The 25,742-nt window shown below is 36.0% G+C and overlaps 1 protein-coding gene across 3 annotated transcripts in view; it reads right to left on the bottom strand.

The window, feature by feature from the left end:
* LOC145671925 (putative oxidoreductase YtbE) overlaps nt 1-25,742 on the bottom strand; it is a 52,023-nt gene that overhangs the window by 16,987 nt on the left and 9,294 nt on the right. For 2 of the 3 annotated variants that reach the window (XM_081741133.1, XM_081741132.1), the window contains exons 2-3: nt 20,554-20,634; nt 3,657-3,737 (exon numbers count right to left, since the gene is read on the bottom strand). In XM_081741133.1, coding sequence (XP_081597259.1) covers nt 3,657-3,737; nt 20,554-20,614 — 142 coding nt within the window. In that variant the 5' untranslated portion in view covers nt 20,615-20,634. The remainder of the gene's footprint in view (nt 1-3,656; nt 3,738-20,553; nt 20,635-25,742) is intronic. The other variant, XM_081741134.1, reaches the window with a different exon arrangement.

Here is a 25,742-nt window from a genome sequence, read left to right as displayed (position 1 = left end):
AAACCCACGAGCACGGTGTTTGTCCATCACAAAGTCCACACGGCACGAGCTGGGATCGAACCAGCGACCCCAAGCACCGGAGGTGAACGCTCTACCACTGAGCCACCGCGCCCCCAGCTCCAAGAAAAGTCTGCAAAGGAAATTCATATGTGCCAAACACTGGGGGAGAAATGTCCTTCATACAGCTGTGTAAAATCCTGGATATCATGTTTTACGACTGGCCATTTCACGGTGGAAGATGAGCCCCGCAGCGGACGCCCCCCAACTTCAACAGACCAGCAAACATGCGGTGCTGTCCATGCACTTATTCTCGAGGACCGTCGAATATCCGCCAGAAAAGATTGCCCAGACACTGGACATCTCTAGGGAGCGAGTTGGTTATATTATTACTACAGTCTTAAACATGCCCAAGCTTTCAGTGAAATTGGTGCCAAAACTTTTGAGTACAGATCAAAAGAAGGAACGTGTCGATGCATCCAAACCCACTTTGGCCCATTTTGAAAAGACGAGTGACTTTTTTAGCTAGACTAATGACAGAGGATGAAACTTGGCTCCATATTTATGATCCCGAAACCAGGGAACAGTCAAAAAATGGCGCAATAGTTGTTTCCGCCACCCCAAAAATGTTTCGCACCCAGAAATTGGCAGCCTGGCGGTCGTTTTCTGGAACAAAGATGGATTAATAATGGTGAACTACCTACCGAATGGCGCCTGTATCATCGGAGAGTATTATGCTAATTTTCTAGACCAGCTGAAAGAGACAATTAAGAAGAAACGCAGTGAAAAGCTCACAAAAGGGATCATGATGTTGCACGGTAATGCACCCGTACACAAGTCCAACATTTTTGCTGCAAAATTGGTCACCCTGGAATCCCAATTAGTCCACCACCCACCTTAACCTCCAAATTTGGCCCCTTCTATTTCCCAGCCTGAAAAAACACCTGGTCACCGTTTTAAGATTTCTAACGTTACATAAGCTGCTGAGCGCTGACTTGAGGGACAATGAAAAGTTTTTATTATTATTATTATTATTATTATTATTATTATTATTATTATTATTATTATTATTATTATTATTATTATTATTATTATTATTATTATTATTATTACATGGACTAGAAAAGCTTGAACAACGCTGTCAAAAGTGTATTGATCACAATGGTGAATACGATGAATAAATATGTAATCTCGAACCTCTGACACTTGTTTTTCTTGGCAAAGTCAGGAAATTTTCAGCATCCCATCGTATGCTGAAGTATTTTATTAAGATTTATGTAATTTTGTGCTAGTTTATGGAAACATTTTTCACTTCTAACAGGTACTTTGTGATGATGATGTTATTACCTTAAATGTATATGTTAAACGATAATTATACGTTAAGCTTTGATAATGACATTTTTTTTTTCAATTTGCCATAGAATTGTTTAAAACTTATAAATATTTATTTTATAACGTTAATACTTAGCCAATTTATTACGAAGGGGTATATTAACTGTGGTGTTCTTCTGTTTCTTGTCCTTCTTTAGTTTGTTGGATTGATGGATATTTATTTCAATTGTTGTCAGGTCTTCTTCTCGTTTAATGATTTTTTTTTCCTGGATAGAAACTAAATGCTGACGATTTTTGTTTATGTTCCTAAATCACTATCTGAATTCTGAGGAGTGCATTTAACTTATAAAATGACAAATACATAATGCTGTCTTTTGTTTTAACTATACATTATGTTAATAAAGATTATTATTTGAATATTAACAAGCACCATATGAAGAAATGTGGTTTGAATGGTGTGATATTTCCTCAATTTAATAACGTAACCGGAAGTAACACTAAATTTCTACAACTTCCGGTCATAGCAGAGATATTACAATGGAAATGGAATATATTCTTGGAACGCTTAATTGAATACAAAAAGCCGCTTCTTACTATCTAGTACCATTTTTACTCTACAGCAGTCAATGTTATAACCGGAAGTGATTGATTTCTGTCACTTCCGCTTTGAACAGAAAGTTAAGAGAGAAGATGCTATCTTTCTTAAAACGTTAGATAGATTTTAAAAAAGCCGCTTCTCGCTATATTATATTACTTTTGCTCTCTGCAGATAAATATTCACCGGAAGTTATAATGAATTTCTATCACTTCCAGTGTTAAAAAAGAATTAAGGATGGAGATGAAATGTATTCATCGGGCGCTTAATCAACTGAAGTAAACCGCTTCTAGCTATGGATTACCGTTTTTGCTCTTTAGCGGTTAACGTGAAAATTGGAAATGGTTGATTTCTACCACTCCCAGTTCGAATACCACATCCATCAACAAATTCGATTCATAAATTCTGATACCACAAAAATAACTTCAATCAAATTCAACAAAAACATCAAATCGTGGTTTATTTTCTGGACGACTCTCGTAAAAATCGATTTCTCGTCAATTCTCCTCCCCTCCGCCCAGAAGTAGACTTCTGACGACGCTATCGACAGACATTAAAAACGACAGATTAAACCAACACCACTGATCCTGAATCTAGAAAATGGTTGTCGGAAGTTCTTTCGTTCTCGAGGCACAGAGTTACAAGTATTACAAAGGACAGGAAAAATAAATGTAACAGTGTTTTTTTTTTTTCCTTGTAAGGTGCTAGAATTATGTAAAACACCGAAATCTATGTCGAAAACTCTTCCTCGATAATCTTGTTATAGAGGTATGACTGTAACTAACTACAAACAACACTGCCAGTTAACATGTAGTTACGAAAACGCAGACATGAAACAGTGTGTACCAATTTCGTCTAGTAGTAATTCTTGATCTTTTTTTACAAAAATGTTTCAAATGAAATTTTATTGAGATAGTATTGAAATAGAAAATGAGAAAAGTACACAGAAAATTTAACAAACTGTTACCGTACCATCATCATGATTCATACTGATATCCTGATATGATTTCCTTGTATTTAAAGTACTAACTAAATTTTCCTTGACCCGCGAACACTAGCATTCATGGTTAGGTTTAAAAATTTATTTTTTTATTTTCTTAAATCGGCCTTCTCATCCCCATAACCGTCCAACGCTTTCCTATTTATTTCTAAAAATATAGTATTAGCTTACTTTTTTACTGTAAGTATTTGGGTCTAATTTCCTGTATCTGGAATACAATAAAATATTAGTACCACAAGATAATTACACAGTTTGGTATTCTGAATACACTTATAAACATAAAAATGTACACATATATCATAACCTGGCCTGCTTCTTTGGTTATCTTCAGCTAACAAATATAACTTTTATTCTTCTGTAGCATCTGAATTTTATCTTGTTTTTGAATCCGAATTGATTGTTTGAAGTGTTCCCCACATATTCCGTAAGCAGCTCTGATAATAATTAACATTGATGGATAATAGGAACTTTCTGAATACTTTCGTAAAATTTGAGGGCATTTTCCCTGACTCTTCTCTAAAAAAAGTAGCAACTCCCCTAACTCATGGCATATTTTGAAGCATTTCCCGGATTTCAAGGTCAATGTGAATCCTAATCATAACAGCATCTAAAATGTGAACTACATTATTATGTACTAGAATGTGTGATATAGTTTCAATTATATCCTATGTATGTTTTAAAGCAAAGATGTTTGAAAATATACTCGTTTTATATGTAGACGCAATAACTTACCAAATGCTCTATAACCAACTTTCAAAGCTTCATTCACAACACTAAATATTATATCACGGCCCTGGATTAAGTATGTGCCAACTGAAACGAGAAAGGAACAAACATTAATGTTACGATACATTCTTAAACAATTATATCTCCAATAAACCTTAATTTATTTACAACATAATTATTTCAATATGCATACACACTACAACCAAGCAGAAAATAGGCCCATATCTTACATCCATATAATTTACAAACCGTAAGTACATCGACAACGAAGCATGTGACATAGAATACCTGCGATGGGAGGAGCAAATGGGTTGTTCTATATTATTTTAGTCACCATGTCAACTAGTGCATGCGCAGTGGTCAAGCATTAAGGCCACATGATTATCAGTAACGTTTCCCTGCTGATCTTAGAGCAGTGTTGAAAGAAGCCAGCAAACACTTTTAAAAAATTATTTCAGTTTGCATTAAACAGTATAGAGCACGTGAACTAAATTAAGAATTCTTTTTAAATTAAATGGAAAACAAACATTTCCTTTTAGGTGTTGGTGGTAATATTACACGCGAAATACATGGTTGGTTATTGATTAATTGTAATTTAAGATCTCTTTTCGGCACAGAAGTCATATATGACAGTATCAATAGCTTAAAGTGAGACCTAAATTTCCTGGGTTTGCATCCGAGGCTTAATGCCGCTGCAGATCCCAGATCATGTGCTCAGAAGGCACAAGTGTTAGCCACTTAGCAAGAATGGATACAGGGATTCGTGATAATAAATTTTCCTTTTTACGTTACATGTACTAGTTGTTCGTCCCAAGACTTAGTATTTCCTTGGTATTCATACAACTATTTTTTCATGTACTAGCGTCAATTACTCGCTTCGCTGGGTTAAAATAACAAAAATTAGTAATGTTCCGTTAGTCAGTCACTTTTAACTATTACTGAATCGCTCTCTGATATCGGTCATTTTTTATCATTTTTATATATCTCCCTCCTCCCCCTCTTCCAAGTTGTGAGGCTGAATTTGGACTTAAACGGCATCGGAAGTGTCACTGTTTATCTCAACGACCCCAAAAACTATGGATTCGACATTAATATCAGTCATTTTCGGTCACTTTTATAGATCTTCCCCCATCCCCGTCAAAGTGAAATGATAAAAACAATCCGAGGCCCAAACCTCATCTAAGTTGAAAATTTGATCGAGATCGGTCGGGTGGTGCAAAAGTTATAGATGGAGCGATAGATTCAAGGATTTGTTATACACAGCACTGTGTTGTTATTAAAAATGGGGCACGTAACGACGTCTATTAGTGCGACTGTTTACTATTAGCAAGTAATGTGATGCACTGAGAAGTTTGAAGTTTATACATAAGATTTGCGTACAACGATAACATACCGGTAATATATAATTATAATTGAAAGAAAATGCTTTAAAATTGTGCACTCGGAAACACGAAGGAAAGAAAGATTTTCGCTTCTAAGATTCTTATGGTAATAAAATGTTAATAATCAGATATTGATTCTATGATGCTGTCCATTCATGTCAAATATCAGAGAAGACTTTAAAGAGAAACACGAACAAATTATTCGAAAGGAAATGTACAGACATACAAATAAAGTCTTATTTAATTACTTCAAGCTAAATCAACAAATAATAAGTTACGAAAATTATAAATTAATAATCCTTGTTACCATACTTGACCTAACTAAGGAATTTTCTCACCATAAAAGTAAATGTTTCGAAAAATAATGACAGTAATATTAAAGACTAAAATACATAATAAAATAGGGAAAACCATTACATAACAGGGTGGTGGCTCAGTGGTAAATCGTTCACCCCTGGTGCATGGGGTCCTTGGTTCGGTCCCAGCTCGCGACAAGTGAGCTTTGTGTGGTGGACAAAAACCGTGTGCGCGGGTTTCCTCGGAGTTCTTCCATTTCCTCCCACTTTCTTCATTCCATTATTTCATTTATTTATCATCACCGTCTTCTTTAGCGTAGTCGGTATAACCGTGGGACGTAAAACTTAAAGATTTCATTTCACTCTCTTCCATTACATAACAGGAAATAAATTCTAATGCATCGAAAAGGGATCTTTTACCTATATGCCATATAGGAATCGTAATAATCCAGCGGTATATATCCCTGTAATAGGTCATACAACATGCCCACTCCACTGTTAACTTGCACCGTGAAATATAACTATTTTTTAACTATGAAATGTTTTGAAATTTACAGAAGAAATAAAGTTTAGTACGGAGACAGTTATTTAAATCACAGAGAGTGTACAAAAACGTACAACGTACAAAGACATAAAAGCAAAAGGCAAAACTTCAGCCACGAACACCAGAGTGGAAGACTAGTTAGTGTGGTAACTAAGTAAAAGAAACTACGAGCTCTAAAACTTTAGATGTTGGAGGACTTCCACCACAGAATCCAGACTTGACTTTATCGGGCTTTCACTTGCGTGAACCTTTGAAATTATATTTGCGGATTAGAAGTTTTCAGATAGCAATGAGATAGTGCACAAAGACTCAAACTTGTTTAAGTACTCCCACCAAAAAAGCTTTTTTTTTTTTTTTTTTTTTTTTTTTTTTTTTTTTTTTTGAGGCAAAATCAACAAGTTAGTCGACAAAGTAATCTGTCAAAAAATAACACATACATAATTACTGTAAATACTCTCCTACAAAAAAAAAGTTACTATAAAATTCCTTACTTTACCTCCTATCACTACAGTCGTCAACAATCTTTAAATACAAACCTATCACAATATTTCACATAATAAAAATAATAATAGCAGCACAGGGTGTTTACTGAGTTTAATTTTCAAAATTTCAGTATATTTCCACTACCTTTAGTACAACTATCAGCAAAATTCCAGTACCTAATACAATGATTTTTTAAAAGTTCTTTAGGAATAACCACACTCTTGATGATTTCAGGTTTGCAATTGTTTTACCATCAAAAGAATATTTTATTTTTAATAAATTTAGTTAGCCTTGATTTTTTTTTAAATACAATGATTTTTTAACATTTTTAAAAGATTCTCCCAACTCCCCTCACAGTCCTCCACTCCACCCATTGAATTAAATCTATATATATAAAAGAGAACGTACAAATCCTTTGTCCGCTCATCACGCTAATACGGCTGAACCAATTTCTTTTATTTTTGGGGGGTTATTAGGATTTGGACCCTAGATGGTTTTTATCATATCACTTTAATTTTCAATTACCAGTGTCTTGAGATAATTGACCATTCAGGTGTCCATTACGTACAAATCCTTTGTTAGTTCATCATAGGTATAAAAATAAACGTATGTATATGCAACCCGCATGACCGTGTCACTCGGCGGGTTAACATAAATGACAGGCGTTATAATGGTTTTTATCATATCACTTGAAAGCGAAAAAGTAAAAATTATCTAAGTAACAAAGTTTATTGCGTTCCGGGGTGACCGCAGCGAAGCGGGGTGAACGCTGCTAGTCTTATATATAAAAGAGAACGTACAAAATCCTTTGTCCGCTCATCACGCTAATACGGCTGAACCAATTTCTTTTATTTTTGGGGGGTTATTAGGATTTGGACCCTAGATGGTTTTTATCATATCACTTTAATTTTCAATTACCAGTGTCTTGAGATAATTGACCATTCAGGTGTCCATTACGTACAAATCCTTTGTTAGTTCATCATAGGTATAAAAATAAACGTATGTATATGCAACCCGCATGACCGTGTCACTCGGCGGGTTAACATAAATGACAGGCGTTATAATGGTTTTTATCATATCACTTGAAAGCGAAAAAGTAAAAATTATCTAAGTAACAAAGTTTATTGCGTTCGGGGGTGACCGCAGCGAAGCGGGGCGGGTTAACATAAATGACAGGCGATATAATGTTAACATTTACTGCAATCTTCTATGGTTTTTATCATATCACTTGAAAGCGAAAAAGTAAAAATTATCTAAGTAACAAAGTTTATTGCGTTCCGGGGTGACCGCAGCGAAGCGGGGTGAACGCTGCTAGTGTCTAATTACAAAATGTATACCGCTCCTGCTTTGGAAAAATTTACAATTTCAAGGGATACAAAATTGTTTCTAAGACTATTAAAACAATTACAAAAAGGTGTTGTTGACAAATTACAAGTTTCATGATTTTTGCAGTATGTGAATCAAAATTCCAGTATATTTCCAGCATTTCCAGTATCAAAATTAAATCCAGTATAATTGAAGTATTTCCAATATCATTAGACACCCTGCAGCAGACTTGAAAGAAATGTTAATCTTAAAAAAATGAAACAAATTTTTCTAATTTAACGTCCACGGTTATGCTCTTTTGGCTAAAAGAGACGGATGATTAATGAAGGGAATCGAACCCGGGATCACGAGCACTAAAGATACACAATAGCCACCAAACCAGCAGAGAAGACTGTTAATCTAAAAAATTGCTGCAAGTATTTAAATTTTCATTTCTGAAGTTTCTTGTAAATTTACACATAAAATATTTCAAATTCGTATTTTCAATTCTTGGCACTCAACGAGTCATTTTCCTATCAACTTTTGCCAATACAGATTTCCAGCAGTCTAATTTAAACGTAACATAACTTCTGAAGTTTCTGTCGTTGATTTAGTATTTGCAAATTGATTCCCTAACGTTATCTTTTAGTTCATTAGAAATAAATAAAACACATATAATTTCTAACAAAACATTCTATTAAATCTCTATATGAATTTGTGAACGTGTTAAAAAAAAATCTAACAGATAAAAGAAGAGCTTTAGAATTATAAACTAGCCTTTGGCTAGCTAGGCTTTTCCCTCAGATCCCCACGTCTGCATCAACAGTGAATTTCGTGCATTTGCTCTTGATGTTTCCTGGATTTGGCCACCTGGAGGCTTTGCCCCCAGACCCCATGTTTGCTTGGCCTACGGCCTCGCACCTCCTAAACCCACAATTCTACTGAATTTTAAGTTTATTTTCCTATTTGAACTATCTAAAAGATAAGATTTTGTATCCCAAGAAACCGCCCATTTAAATAACATGGAAATTTCTTCATCCCTCCTTTTAGAGTTCTTAAAAACTAAAAATATTCACTTTTGACAATTTTCCTGCGAGTTAGTCCCGGAAGGCTACAATCATGCCAAATTTCATCATTATAATCCTGCCGGAAGCAGGGTTTGATAAAACCCGTTTAAAAAAACACCTGGACCCATATGGGTTTTTTCGGATATTTTCAGGTTTAATTGGGTTTTTTCGAAATATTTCAATGTCTTTGGGGGTAAAATGTGATTTATATTTGAAGATTGGCGTTGCCACAAATTGCAACAATTTTCTATTCACTGCTGTTTAGAAAAAAAATGGCCACTACTTTGAATTTTTACATTGGATCGCCGAGAAAATCTATATAGCAAATTTAGAATATCTTGTGCTTCTACCCTCAAAATGTCAACTTAAAAGTCCGAATATTGCACCCTGTAGAATGGATACTTTATTTAAAAAAGAAAAAAAAAATGCCATTTTGAAATTTTACGTTAGTATACCGCCAAAATCTCAACAGGAAATTTAGAATGTCTCTCGGTTGTAACCTGAAAATTTAAACTTAAAATACCAAAGTTGTACCCTGTAGTGTGTGTGTGTGGTACAGGCAGAGAAATGAACAAAGGCAGACCGAGTCATTCCAGGACCCTCAGTGACGTTCGCCAAATATGAATACCAAATATATTAATTTAAAACAAAGATATAATTCATATTTTATAAAATAAATACTTCAAAATGTCTTATATGAAATATTTTCCAGCGTAAAATATAAAGGTAACAAAGAAAGTTCCGTCGCTTTTTATGAGGATTTGTGTTCAATTGGCCCTTACACCGTGAGTTGAATGAGAATGGAGAAAAGGCAAAGATCAGTTGTTGATGTGTGTATATCCAACGTAATGTCTGGTTGTGACAGTTCAGTTACATCGTGAACTTGTGTGAGGACAGAGTGAACATGGGACCTCCGCAGAGCGTCATAAGGTCGTGTATGCTGTACGAGTTCAAACTGGGTCAAACGCCGCTGCAGCGGGCCGGAAGGCCTTTGATGAGGGTGTCGTGACTACGCGGACAGTGCAGCGCTGGTTTAACAAGTTTAAGGACGGTGACGAAACACTCGAAGACGCACCACGTGCTGAAAGACCAACACATGTACAAAATGAAGATTTTCAGGCAGCAATTGAGGCGAACAGTGGTCAGACATGTGAGGAATTGGGACTACAATTTAGTGTGAGTGGAGAAACTATTCGGCAGCACCTCCATCAACTTGAGAAGGACTACAAGTTGGGTCGATTGGTCCCACATGATTTCACTCCGGGCCAGAAGGCAACGCGAGCAGACACCTATGTTTCTTTGCTGTCTCGTCTGAGGAGGAAGCCATTTCTGGACAGGGTGTTGACATGTAATGAGAAGTGGGTCCTGTACGAAGCTCCAGTGCGCCATCACCATTGGTTAGCATCCCATGAACCGGTTCCAAAACAGCCAAACAGAACTGCACCAGAAGGTTTTCTGTGTGTTTGGTGGACTGCTCGCGGCATCGTGCATCGGGAACTGCTATCAGCTGGTCAGAGCATCACTGCAACTCCGTACTGTCAGCAGTTGAGTCGTGTTCAAGAAAAACTCAAAACTCTGGATCCAGCAATTCTGGATCGCAAAGGGGTCCTCCTGTTACAGGACAACGCTAAGCCCCACGTGGCTAGGATGACCCGAGACACCATTATACGCCTTGAATGGGAAAACTATTGCATCCGCCATATTCCCCGGACATTACATCGTCCGATTATCACCTGTTCCATTCCTTTGACAATGACCTTAGAGGACGCCAGTTCAAATTCCTAGTGAAGGTGCAAAATGCACTTGATACCTTCTTCGCTTCACGGCCCATCAAGTTCTACCGCGATGGAATCCATGGCCTTCCCAGAACGTTGGCAGGAGGTCGTCGATGCTGATGGGGATTATTTTTGATCTTCCAGGTACGTCTGGATGTTCGAAGTTGGTGGGTGAAAGAGCGACAGAACTTTCTTGGTTACCTTTATAAATAGTTTTATTGTTGAAGTCCACTTCCAATACTTGTGCGTTCAATTATGGGAACTTCCCGAGCACTTGTTGCAAGACGGTTCTTTCCGAAACTTAATTTAAAAATTAACAAAGATATCATTCATATTGTATAAAGTAAATGTTTCAAAATGTTTTAAATTAAATATCTTCCAGCGTAAAATAAATAGTTTTACTGTTGAAGTATTCACTTTCGATGCTTTGTGCGTTCAATTGCGAGAATTTCCCGAGAACTTCTTTCACGATTTTTTTATTTTTTTTTTTAATTTTTTAAATTTTTTAATGCAGCTTTCTTTACTGTGCATCGAAACTTCCACTAGTACGGTAGTTTGAATTCAGCACTTGAAATAGTACGTGTTACATAGTCTTCGGAACACCATTAAGCTTCTTAAAATTAACAAGAATTTTTATGTTATTGCTGGTGTTGATTCAACAGAATTCTTATTTGAAGAGTAGCAACAAATGACTGAACTAAACTGTTGTTGTTGGGAAATCAAATTTTACTGAAGAATAATTGTGTTACCATCAAAGGTAAGAAATAATATTAGTAGTTTTACTAATGTATTTACATATTTACTGGTAGTACCGGCACCGGCACCTATGGCCTTAAACCCGTTGTCGCCGAGTCGGCGAGCACACTATTCATGGAAAGTATTTTCTAAAATATGAACTTGCATATTTTACTTCAAATAGGCTATAAGCATAACCCATACATTAATTTGTACTATAATTATCTCAAGCTAAGGTAAGTTTTGTTTATTCATTCAGTGCTTTCAGAACTTTATGAAGGTCTTATGTTGAACGTTGTATACCCAAAACTGAAAGCATCTAATTCGCCCAAGGGAAGTCCAAAATCTGACAAACATCGCTTTCAATGTGATCACCTTAGTTGTACCAATAATATTCTAACAAAAAGCTAAAACAGATGGATTTTTTCAGGTGGGTCCAACCCGAAAAAACACGGTGGGCTCACTTGGGCAAACCCTGGCTGGAAGTGCCTAAACATTTTGGGATGTAGAGGATGTCTCATATAAATAACATGGGAAAGAGTTTTCAGTTGCCCATAAAAGCACACTTAAGTTCGAAATTTTTATTTTTGGTGATTTACTTAGGTAACGATAACAAAAACGTACAAGCATACTGATTTTCAAATTATTATTCCAATTCCAAGTACCTAAAATATGAGATTATGTATAAAAAAAAAACGCTCATTTAAATAACATGGGAAATTTCCCTAAGACTTAGAAATATTCATTTTTGGCAATTTTCCTGTAGGTTAGTACCGAAAATCTATAATCATGCCAAATTTTAACGTTACACGTCAACCGGAAGTACCCGTTATTTTATGTCAGTTCATGTAGTTTTATATATAGTTAGGATTTTTTAAACAATGCAATGCTATGCACCTTAGACGAATCATTATCACTACTAACATTGAAAGAATAATACTATTTATTGAAAATTACATTCAACGTATTAATATTTATTATTTACCACGATATTTCATCGCCTTTGTTTGGACTTACTCAGCTATATACTAGTACTATCACTTACAAATACACATGTGATATTGAAGTACAAACATTTACAATGCTGCCAAACCAACCACTTTACATACAAGCTATCTTTTTTAACACAGTAGTCACATTTCTTGAGGAAGAGCTGAAAAAGTTTAAGAACATAGAATAATATAGATATAATTATAATATAGAATAGTTTAAGAACATAGATATGTCTTCCCTATACGCCATGTCTTCCCTATACGACAAAACGACTGGAACGAGACTTGAACCCGAGTCTCCGGCTTACCATGCACCTCTTTGCTCCAATTATTCAACATACAACATAATTGTGAAATGCAGAATGATTCTGTTAGGAAATCTGCATATCAATATGAAAATCAAGAGATTATCTCCTTAATCAGTATTTAACTAAGAGTATTCGCATATCAATATTTAAATTCTTATTCTTATTATTAGTACTTAAAGGTTTTACATATGACTGCTACTACCCAAAGTAATATATATGTAGGGAATTTATATTCATTTTATTAATTAATATGTATACATATTAAATCGAGTATTGCATCAGGAAGGCATATGGCACCTATCAGCTATAATAATGATTACCGACATAGAATTTAATTGAAGAAAATATAGCTGAGATATTGAAATCTCAATGTAATAGAATACACTAGCTTCAGAGAGAAGTACACCCAGAGATTTCCTCTTCTCTCTCATTCTAAGCTGGGGGAAGTTAAGAGCATAGCTTTGAGAAGGAGTGGCCAACTCGTTTATCCACATTCACCGAGAATACAGTAAAGTGAACAACGCTTACTACAGGTACTAGCATATACCGAAAAGGAGGTATTATTGGGTTGTGCTATTTAGGCCTTGTCGCTGCTATGTCGCATACAAGCCTTTATTTCTACACAGAGTTCTCTTCTTACACTTGAATGCTAAATTCACAGGGGCCATAGGCGATACATTCACATTTTAAAAAAAAAAAAAAAAAAAAAAAAACTATATTGAATCTCTGAGTACGAAAGCGTCTATTTCACCGTTCAGCTCTAGCGAGCCTAAAATTATTTGCAGGAACAGTGCACTCGTTCAAAATATTGTCATTGTTTGTGAAGAACTAGGGTAGCAAATTGACACAAGAAGTTATATGTGACATATTTTATTCTTGGAAAATACCGGAATATACTGAATTTCAATTTGTAACGTGTTCCCATCCGACACATCCTTTCCAAATTCTTTACGTATTTGATTATAAAATAAAGGAAGTCTTTCAATCTGCCAGCTCCCGCAGGGGGATTACCTGCATTTGGAACAACCATGTTTGTCTACTGCTGCCACGGTATATTTTTGGTTTGTAATGTAAATATATTGTTTTAGAAACATGCATATGATATATACTATTTGTTGCTCTGTATTTATCTTTGTATAACTCGATGCATCAAATTGGAAATATGTATAAAACAATGGTTACTCTCTGAGTTGCACTTAAATCAGGTGCTTTAACCCTCTAGTAGACTACAACCTTGCTTCCGCTAGATGTCTCCACTAGTAAGGAAAGGGCTGAAAGAGTTACTCTCAGTGAAATTTCTACAGTGTAGTAGAAATGTTATTTTTCTTCTGTTTTAAGTAACTCAGATAAATTAGAGTGGTCTCATTTTGAAACTTAAATGACCAAGAAAACGATTAAGCAGTTGGATTCCATGTAGTAATTCTGTGATTGAATTATTTGAACATAAATTGAATGCAGCTGGAGTTATCAGAACTAGGGTAGACATCCCCACGTAGCTACCAGCACAACAGATGGCCATGTGATTTTTGAAACATAGAAAGCGAATGGTAGTGAAATCTACTCCAGTGGGTTTGCTAAAACCAAACGTGGAAGAGGAGAACTGATAGAACATGCTTAGATCGAAGAGAAATGAGATAATTTTGTGTTAGTTGTTCAGACCTTATAGTGACAGGGCACATCCGTGATATTTATTTTGCAATATCAAGAGTGTTAGACCGAAAAACAAGCAGTGTATACCCTGGAGGATACGAGGTTAGAGTACATTTTCATTACCCGAACAATCACACAAACAATTCGTGTGGGGTTGACGTTCATCATCCAGTTCAGTGTTCGTATCACTCGCAGTGAACCTCCTAATGACAATTATAGAGAAATAAATAGTCACCAACAATATGCAACAAATGATGAATGTAAATAATAAATTTAAGAAATATTGCTTCTGATTTGTTGTGAACTGTACCTGTATACAACGAATTATGTAACTTTAAACTGTGTCACATGCATGTCGAGAATTGCTAAATTGAGATACTCCTTACATTAATACTATTGAGTTTCCCAATACTAAACTGCACAATCCTATATTATATCAGAGCGAGAAGGGCTTCATTATTATGCTCTAAGTTCTGTGCAGTTTCAACTTTATACATCATATTCAGTGAGAGTATGGAAAGGTTCTTACTACTTATAACAGACAACAGTTGGGAACTATTTTGCTGTTACTCAACATACTCGTAATGAAGAGAGTGTGCCTCCAAGAAGTGGTGTGATTAACAACTTAAAAATGAGGAATTGATCATCTATGAAATGAGAAACTCAATTTGCCGTCATGAACAGTGTAATGTTATGTACGGTTCAGGTGTCTGGAAAAATATATGTGAAATGAATATCTGCTATCTGTATATATAAACTCCTGGTAAAATTATAAAAGAGTGAGTGATATTTGTAATTATCTGTGCATGTGCTATCTCGAGATGAAGGAAGATATGAAGTGTTAGTGCTATCTCGAAGTTGAAAGGAAATTCCCAAATATATATATATATATATATATATATAGTTTTCTTCTCCTTTTCTTTTACTCTGGAGAGAGAAAATAAATCATATTACTAGCCTATTCCACGGAGTTCTTCAACGCTATTGCACTGTCCTGGTTCCAGTAAAGGTAGGTCTATTACTTTTGTGCTGTTTGTATGTTTTCTCTTACAAGTATTTAAGACAGGTGAAAGAGTTGTAGTGTTTGGTATGTACAATGCTTGCTAAGTGTCGAAGTCAGTTGAAGCAGATGTTGTGGCAGTGTAATGTGACATGCGGAAACATCTCAATGGGGCATGGAGTGTAAAATACTTAATCTATGAGTAATTAGATACGTGGGAAGCAGCTAGAAGTCATGAGTTATCTCTTACTCATATCTTAGTTGGCCTATAAATTTCCAACAGATGAGAGAGCTCCTACGTGGCTAAATGGTTAGCGTACGCGCCTTTGGCGTGGGAGATCCGGGTTCGATTCCCGTCGGGAGCTCATGTAGTTCGGATTCCACGTTAATCAGAAGGTCCCGTCTCATATAGCTTCGCTGCTGAAAGAGAAGTTAAATTCAAATCAACTCAACTCCAACAGCTGAGGGAAAAAATATAATTTGTTTCATTTATATATATATATCTCCTGTACTTCACATAATTATTAACCTATCCCAGAGGAAATATTATATACCTTTTTTTTTATAACTTTTAACCCCAATTGTCGAGGCAAAAATTTGGCATCTCAGCAAGAGATGTTTTACATAATTCAAAAAGGCTATCAGAGCTGTTCTGTAATGTAAACGCTGGATTCTCCAAGCACAACAGAAGTTGTGGTACAGTCCAAGAGGTCTAAACGACTAAGCGCTGACTTTAAGAGTGACTGAATACATGGTTGCTCAGGGAGCGGAATGAGTACCATAGTGGTTAACGCATTAGCAGTCAGAGACCCGGATTTGAATCGCAGCCCAGTCGTGAGATCTTTCATTCTGTGTGATGATGTATACCACTGTCGGATAACTACAATTTGCAGAATAAGAATAAGCACGATATAGTTGGAAACACTGGGTATCAAGTGCCGAATTCCTAAGTGTTAATTTCAATTTCAACTCCTTTCACAACGCACTTTTAAGATCTTAATGTTCAGTTCTCTCTCTAAAACCGTCAACAAGCTGAGCCTATCTTTGTAACTAGGGCTGACGATTTTTAGCTGAAATGTTGCAGAAATTACATTTACTCTACAAACGATATGATAAGATAAGTTGTTTTGTTCAATATTGAGGTACTTACAAACAATAGTATTAACGTCTGCAGTTACACCTGTAAGCTAAAGGAGACAGATGATCACTAAACAATAATGAAAAATATACAAAGAAGGAAAACATGCATGACCGAACCGAGATTTGAACGTGAGTCTCCGGCTTACCGTGCCCATGCATTGATACTACGCTACCCAGTTCACTCCCTGAAAACCCATACATTCTATCACACTTGAAGTCACACCAGAACTCTTGTTGCATTTAAGCAATCAGGTGTCCGAATTCAGAACACCTCTAATGGTAGAATTATATATTACTAAAAACTGGAAGTTATGGCAAGATACCATAAATGCCACATTTTGCCATTTTTAAGAAAACTCTTTGATAAATGCCATTTCTTAAATTAATTGCCGTATTTACCATTTCCTAACTGCTTCTTTTTAATTTTTCCTTGCAACGGTAAACGCATGTCATGTTGCCAACTAGTAGATCAGAACGCATTGTCACTCAGTCAGATTAGAATTTAAGGTTTCTAACCGGTGTGCCCCAGGGGCCGAATCACCGTATTATTGATCAACTGAGTCCCACAAATTTCTGGAAAGAATAAAACGTAGCAGATGCTGCGATGTCAAATGATTTCTTCAGTTAAAGGAATATAGTCTTGTTTGTTTCTTGGTGCTGCTCTGTTAACTACTGTTCCTCTCTCACTATGCCAAAGTTTTGGATGGTGAGAGCACGGTTGATGTGGGTTTGAATCCCATTGTTGTCGCGTGCTTTAAATATGCTCCTTTCAGATTAGTAATGTTGAAAGGTCGTTTTCGCGTCTCCAACGAATCTTAAGGCGACATAATCTTACGTTGGAAAATTTAACAAAACTTGTTATTTCATGCAACAAGAAGTGAACTATGTGCTGTGTATCAGGACTGCTTTCCCGAGAGCCAAAGTAAACTTAAGATGATCATTTGTTAGACGTTTCTTTTTCATAAACGCACACATAAGCATATTTCTGTTAAGCTTTTCCTGTGCTACAAAAACTACTAATATTTATGTACTACGTACCTCTTTCTTTCTTTCTTTTTTTTTTAAATGGTGTCTGCTGTTTTATCATAATTCCAAAATCATGAATGAAATTAGTAATACTTGCAATTACTATTTTACTCATCATTATTTTGCTATTATTTTTAATAATCTGAATAGATATTATTTTTTTTTTTTTTAATACTAAGACGAAGTCTTAAAAGTAAAATGAATATGCTCATTTCCGCCATATAAAGTGCCATTTTTGGAATTTATTTTGCCATTTTTAGAGCAATTTTGGGAATTTATTTTGCCATTTTGCCTGCCACTTTTGGTGTTTTATTTTACCATAAATTCCGGTCTTTATACATTATACAGGGTCCAGCAGAAAAATCTGACGGTTTTCAAATTGGAACTGTGCCCAGACTGATAATTTCATAAATTATATTTTATTTCCGATTAGAACTGTAACTCCAGCGTTCTTCTTAAAACAATTAGTTATGAAACACCTATGTTTTGAAATTACATTTTTCAGATATTTTTTCTATATCTGAGAGCTATAATCACGACTGACATAGTTAAAAGCTTTGTTTCTCCTTTTCTTTCTTTCTTTCTTTTAAATAAATCTGTGCAGACGTGATTGTGGAGGTCGACCATGATAGACATTGTGGCCAGCTCGCAATGGGGCGCTCATTTCAGTCGCAATGGGGCGCTGATCACAGAACATCTAGCATTTACCTTGGAGACGTTTGTTAAAAACAATAACTCAGCGAGCGTTACTCAGCGTGAATTTCGCAGGCAATTCAACACCGCGTTCTGCAGTATGTCGTGCAAAGCTTCTAGTTATGACTCCAAGAATGTGTTGTCAATGGAGGAAATCATTCGTAAAATGTAATTTTCTCAAAGTAGGAGCGATATGTTTCATACCTAATTGTTATAAGCAAAACGCTTTGAATTATAGTTTAATTCGAAAATAAAACATAATTTGTAAAATGGTTAATCTAACTACAATTTCAATTTGAAAACAGTAAGATTTTCTGCCGGCCCCTGTATGATACTGAACGAATTGTGGAAGAAAACAGCAGAAACATAAAGCAAATAGTATATCGGTAAAATACAAAAACATAAATCCACTACAACCTCACATGATCTGAGACCGAATCTATACCTATTCTCAACAAGGAGTAAACTTTCTACCATCCAGTCTCATTTAAGTAACATGATAGTACGTGTTGAAGAAAGAGAGACAGGGATAAGAAGAATAGTGTAATTAACAAAAGATATTTTGTTAGGAAGATGTAGAAAGTTACATAAAAAACGCATCCAGCGAAATGTGTCCCAGGTGAAAGAAAGTATCTTTAAGTAAGTAATGCTTATGACGTCAAAAGGAAACTATTTTCAAGTGAAATCTTGATCATTGTAGTAAAAAATAGAGAAAAACATTATCCCATTCCATCTTGAGCAAGTTTTGTTGAAACACAAATAAGTGCTATCACTTATTGATTCAAAAAAGCTGTACGAAGTTCTTCAACGAACTTCTACGTAGTACCCACAGATTCGTGTCGCTTTATACCATCGATATCGAATGAGATCACATTTACACCGGCTTATTCGTAAATCCCTGAATTTTTTTTAAAAATCACAGCACTAAATTTTACAATGGGTCATGTAACTTCTAACGCCAACACGGAAACTCTTAAAGCAATTTTTCACGGAAAAGCCCGTGCAAATACTCGTCGTAGTGTGCCGCTACGATGCATTAGTAGTAAATACGGTAATGGTATTCTGTGTTTTGGAATGTGAAAGAATATCATTTGTTGTGACTAAGAAAGGACGATTTACAGCAAAATTCTAAAACACGCTCCTGTTTTCAATACCATCATGAAGTAGTGGGTGAAAGACACGGATGACAATTTTCTGTGCATAGTTCCTCGAGCGGGACATATAGGACTTAACGAAGAAACTATGAATCGTGTGTTACAGAAGTTTACAAGTGAAGATCCTGCAAGTTCACCACGCTTGCAAGTCTAGAGATTAACCTTTTGTAGTCAATTGTGCAGTGGATTACGCGTAACGGACAACAGTATAAACCATGTAGGCTTCAATTGCAATAGGATCTGAGCACATACGATATAAAGATATGAGTCTTAATTTCTGCCCTGATGTGAAGTTAACTGTTTCGCAGACTCTAAAGTAATTTTTCATCTTTTCAGACAGGTGAATAGACACAATGTGCGAACTAGGAGACCAATGGCATCGCAGATGATATGCGAAACAACCGTAATGTGAATCTACTGAGCCATTTCGAAAAAGAAGATGTATGAAAAACTTTTCTTTGAAGACACCACTATCAGTGGAATGAGTTACTTAAACATTTTGGAGAATTTGGTGATGCCACAGTTGAATGAACACAGTAATGTTATATTTCCACAAGATGGAAGCCATAATACGATGACCAACGCGACCCCAGGATTTAACCGCCTGTTACTTCTTGCTGTAAGTATTTGTGAAGCATGCATCATCTTAATCTTCCGAATCTTCACAACTATCAACGCTGCTAGCTCTAGTCGACTTCACATATATTGCCAAGAGTGAGGTATGGAATAGATTATTGTATAACGTATGCCGCACCACTGAAAGTTAACGCATTAAGCATTTGTGAAATATGTAACAATAAATTGGAGGAAATACTTCTATTTCAGTATAATAAAATTTGGTATTGATTGCGAATTTTATTTGGTGTGATTTTCAAAATGTCTCATTGGCTCATGTAGAACTTGGTATTTTAAGTTGTAAATAGGAAAAAGTTAGTCAAATAACAGCTTCGAGAAAAGTGAGAACTAACGCAACACATAACAGTCAGTCTGGCACAGTTACATCTTGAAAGAACAACTAACTGAACTCCCTGAACACTCAAACCCACAAAGACTTACGGCAGACCAGAAGACGAACGTTCAATGGATGATGTGTGGCTAACTCTTTTACTCCAGCCAGGGATTCCTCTCATAATTTAGGTATTTGCGTTCCTATCAAAAGGAAAGAAAACCAAACTAAAACCTATTCTCATCTTCATCTCATACGCAAGTATACTACGAAGAATAAAAAAAAAAAAAAATTAGCCTTTAAAATTACACCTTTGTACAAAAGAATGTAATTGCTGCTATAGGAAAGTAATTTTATTATTTTACTTCAAATGTTACATCATGCTCAAAAGAGAAGAAATGTCTTACAGCCTATCATTGGCATCCTCAACCCATTGTTTAGAACAACCTGCAACTCTTTCGCTGACATTGAATGGAATTCTTGATCTACTGTAAAGAGAAAAAGGAAAATAAATATTAATCTACTATTCATATTGAGTGTACGTGAGAAGACAGACTTGATTCCGTATAGAAAAACAAACATCAAATTACATTTTCAAAAAGCTTATTGTATAAAGGAACATCTCGTGCTTATCAACCTTATCCTCCAACAAACTACACATCCTCTAACTACAAACTAACACATTACTAAAAGTTGCACTTGAGATGTCACAGAGAACAGACGCACCTAGTGACTCGAGTGAGAAATATAGCTGTACCATGGGTATTTCAATAACACATTGGAGAACTAGAATAGAGACTTTCCATAGAACCAGTGTTCGAAGTGGAAGAAAAGCAGAGGTGGTATGTTTTATTACAATTTTGACTCGACATACCGGCTATCTAAATGTTGAAATGCAGTGAGGGTATGTTGCCTAAAAGATTGTTTTTCTATATATATATTAAAAAAAAAAAAACTTATGAAGTATTATAGAGAATTTTACACGAAAATGCTCAGAAACCGAATGAGGATATTAACAATTTTCTCTGGAAAACTCCAGATCCCCCACTCGACTGTGGGGTATTCCGAATCCCCGGAAGGTCTGCCCCCAACAGTAGACAACTCCTAAATCCGCCCATGCTCAAAACAAGGCATTTATATGCATTAAGGCAAACAAAAACACAACAAAGAAACAATTCAATATAGTACATCAAAATATAAACTAAACCCTGTTCGGCCTAAGCTCTAAACTGCGATAAACTAAGTCTCGTGAAAGCCACGTGAAACTAAATCTCGCTGATTTGGTGTTGGCCTACCGACACTTGTACTCCTCCGCAAAATAGTTCATATGATTTGATTATTACTTTTACTATGAAGCTCCATATAAAACTGCTACATTATTATAAATGACTAAAATATAATACGGATTATCTAATAATACTGCAATCGAGTGTGTCTAATGAAACAATAAAAATAAACACTAGGCATGCGCAGTAATTATGGCGCCAATTCAACTATGGAGGCGTGCTCTGCTTGTAAGTCTGAAAGATGGATCACATGAATCCCGGTTCCGCGAGTGTTGTGGTGAAACACCAAGAAGGGGAACTTTTACTCAGTAAGCAATAACTGCTTATCAGCAAAATTTATATCATTTTTCTAAAATTTTCGAGATTTTTCTTTTTTTTTTTTTTCTGCTTCTGCGCTAAGTATCTGGACAACACGACACAGTATTGTGAAAATGCACGTATATAATTTGCTCCTCCCTGTGGGAAGTGGGGGTGATACATCACTAGCCAATCGTATTTGTCACAAGCGGAAGGATACAAATATTTGTTTATCGGAGTTTAGAGCGTACGCCGAACAGGATATAGATGAACTTCTTTGAAGACACTTCATTAAAAAAAAAAAAAAAAAAAAAGTGGGAAAAAGATGCCAGTGTTGTCAGCTTAGAAATTATTTCTATATAAGAAAAAAACTCTTTTTACGTGCAAAACTATTCGTCAATTACTGTGTAAAAATGGATTTATTAAAGGCATTTAGCATCTACTTTTCAGTGACGGTATGTTTTAATCATTGAAAAACCCATTTTTCAGGTATGCCTTCATCACTGAAAAAGCAGAGGCGGTATGGCATACCACCGCATACCGTCTCACTTCGACCACTGCATAGAACTAAATTTAAGCGTATGTAAATCACAGCGAATTTACAGTTAATACAAGATTGGCAGGAAGGGCAATTTGCTTAGCGATAGTATTTAACTTACTATGGATAGGAAATGTTGCATAGCGTCCAGGCAACAAAGAAAACATGGACCGAAAGATAAAAGACATCCTAGATAGAATTACAAACATGGAACCGATGATGCAAGAGATAGGGAATATACGAGGGCTCATCAATAAAGAATGATGAAAATGAATAAAACATAATTACCTATACTAATCCTCCAAACGTTGATACTCTTTTTCAAAAAAGTCCCCATTATATGCAATGCAGGTGTCCCAACGTTTTTGCTAGTCATCAGAGATATGCTGCAAGCCATTTTTCGACAGATCTTTCCAAATCGCCTTCGCAGCTTTCACTACTGCCCCTGAAGATAGATACGAAACGCATTCCAAGGAGGCGTTTCTTCGAAGTTGGAAAAAGAAAGAGATCACAAGGGAGTAAATCAAGGCCATATGAAGGATGGCGTACACATGGAACGTTCATCTTTGCAAGATAGTCAACAGAATTTTTGTGCTGTTCTTCGCGTGTCACTTCCATGTTGCCTTATGCGAAACAAACTACGTGTGCTTGAACGGCTGCCAAGGTCACATTCCTGACGTCATGGGCTTCAAACTTGCTCGATCTATTCGTTACTTCTCCCACTACACAGACGTGTTTCGTTTTTTGTGCTTTGCTGTTGTACTCATCTCATAAACACTGATGATCAGTATTTATTGATCAGCCTACGTAGACTAGAAAACACACAGAATAGAAACAAACTGAAAGACCACATCTAACTAACTAACTCTATGGCCTATGGAACTCGGAGGTTCAATGCCGCGTTCACAAAAGCTCTCCACTGACTTCTATCCTTAGCCAACTGGATCCAATTTCTACTTTGTATTCCTATTTCTGCGAGATCCATCTTAATATTGTCCTCCAATCTGCGCCTAGGTTTTCCTAAAGGTCGTTTTTCGATTGTAGGATTCCAGTTCAAGACTTTGAAAGCGTTTCTACTTTTTTCCATTCTAGCTAAATGACCTGCCCACCTAAGCATCCTAGACTTGATGACCCTAACAATGTTGGGTAAACCGTATAAATTATGTAGCACCTAGTTATGAAGTTTCCGCCATTCCCCATTCCCGTTCCTCTTGGGTCCGAATATTCGTCTCAGGATCTTGTTCTCAAATACTTTCAGTCTATGTTCTTCCCTCAGGGTAAGTGACCATGTTTCGTAACCATACAGACCAACAGGCATGATTATCGTTTTATATATTTTAAGCTTCAAATTCCTCGACAGAATTCGCGACGACAAAAGATTTTGAACCGAATAGTAACACGTATTCCCTGCTTTTGGTCGACATTTAATTTCTTCGTGAATATGGTTTTCGTCTGTTAATATTGATCCTAGATATTTGAAAGTATCCACTTTATCAAAAGTATTATTTGATATTTTAACGAATCCATAACTTGCCGTATTACGGTCCCAACGCACTTCCATGTATTTAGTTCTCTGCATTTACTTCTAAACCCATGTCCCTGCAAAAAGCGTTTAATAAGATCTCTGCATTTCTTTCTATTGTTCTCCTATCATCCCCTATTAAATTTACATCATCAGTATATGCCATAACCTGGTGAATACCGTTCAACTCTAGGCCCTGGTTGCTATCTTTGATTTTCCTTCTAGCGTATTCCAGGACGAAGTTGAATAATAATGGCAACAACGCATGCCCTTGTTTTAGGCCATTTTCGACGTGAAAGCTCGTGGACAAAAATTTCCTACCCGGACCTTACTTTGGGATTCATTTAAACATATCTTAATTAATCTAATTAGCTTTGTTGGCATTCCAAGTTCTGAGAGAGCACATCTAAAGGATGAAAACTATTTACTACGGGAAAGATTGACATAGTTCAAACAAGACTATCTGGAAAATCAATGTAAAAGGAACATTGTGCTCTTTCGTAATGTGGAAGTGTGGAGTGAAGGTAGAGTATCGCGGAAAGGCTTGAAGGAAATGATACAGTGGACAAATTAGGTGTTGATATAAATAATGACGACACTGAGCGACCACACTTTATCCGTCGAGTCGTAAAATCTCTGAGATACATAAAAAAAAGGAGTGTTGGTTGCCAAATCCAGTTGAAGCACAGCAAAACAATAATTCACGAACTGTTTTCTCAAGGGATATCACAGGAACGGAAACTATTAACGGACAAGGTGTACACACGGAAAGAAGGAAACTTTGCCACACTAGTATTTAACAAACTGAAAATAGACGGAGAAACAATGACGCTTTTTTTTTTTTTTTTTTTTAATGTAGTTTTCAAAGTGAATGGTGTTACTAAAAGTGGTAAAAGTGAATACTTGGATGAGGTCAGCACCAATGGTGACAGCCAGCATCCGAATACCTTGGTTACGTCTCAGGGGAACCAAGGGATTCTGGAGCACGGCGCGGCAAAGGGACAACGGACAAGGCACAGGTTAGAGTGGTCATCATCCCAAAGTCAGCAGGTAAGTGGAAAAATACAATTCTAGAAATAATACATAATCAAAAACATTGACGATATACTGTCAAAAATGTTCAAGGATTAGCAGGGAAAATGGAAAACAAAAACTTCGCTCGTTATAAAAGACAATTCCACAATTTTGCATGTGTGGAGACATGAGGAACAAAATACAGTGACTTTCAGCTACCAGGTTACACAGTATACAATAAAATAAAGTAGAACGTAAGCAAATGTAGGCGTGCGCCGTCGGGTATTACAGTTTCTATTAGGGGCTCAATTAAAGATGTTACTTGTATTGCAATAGCACAGTGTTCAGATGCGTTGTAGATAAAACAGTCAAATTTGATTAATTTATTGCTAGGAATTATATACGAGTATAAGCACCCACAAAACTCCGTATTTGCAAATGAACATTCCTTTGACGAGTTAGAAAGAAGCATTTCACAATTTGAAAGATGAGGGAAATAGAGATATAATAATCATGAGTGATTTCAATGCTAGGTCTAAGAAACTAGATAACGGACCTAATGTTATAACCTATACATATGACAGATTAGAACTAAATAATATTGCGTCACTACTAAAGAGATGCAATTAAGATAAAATAGTTACTCAAAATTAAATAAAAAGAAAAAAACTCATTAATCTCTGTAATTTTGTTATTGTACCGGTACGTAAATGGTAGAATAGAAGATGATAAGGAAAGCAAATTCATATATTTAAGTACGCAGCGGTATAGAACAATAGATTATTGCGCTGCACACATACGATTGTGATACGCTGCAGACATACGGACAAATCAAGGTAATCGCATTTAAAAAGGGGTATAAACTGGCAGAAGTCGAAAGATTGCCTCACACACTTGGACTTGGGGGGACCACCAGAGCAGAGTAACAGCTATCACAAA

Source organism: Thermobia domestica, chromosome 15 (assembly GCF_964235325.1).
Source record: "Thermobia domestica chromosome 15, izTheDome1.hap1.1, whole genome shotgun sequence".
Lineage (NCBI taxonomy): Eukaryota > Metazoa > Arthropoda > Insecta > Zygentoma > Lepismatidae > Thermobia > Thermobia domestica.
Note: the sequence above shows the minus strand (reverse complement) of the source record. Positions and strands in the feature narration are given on the sequence as shown.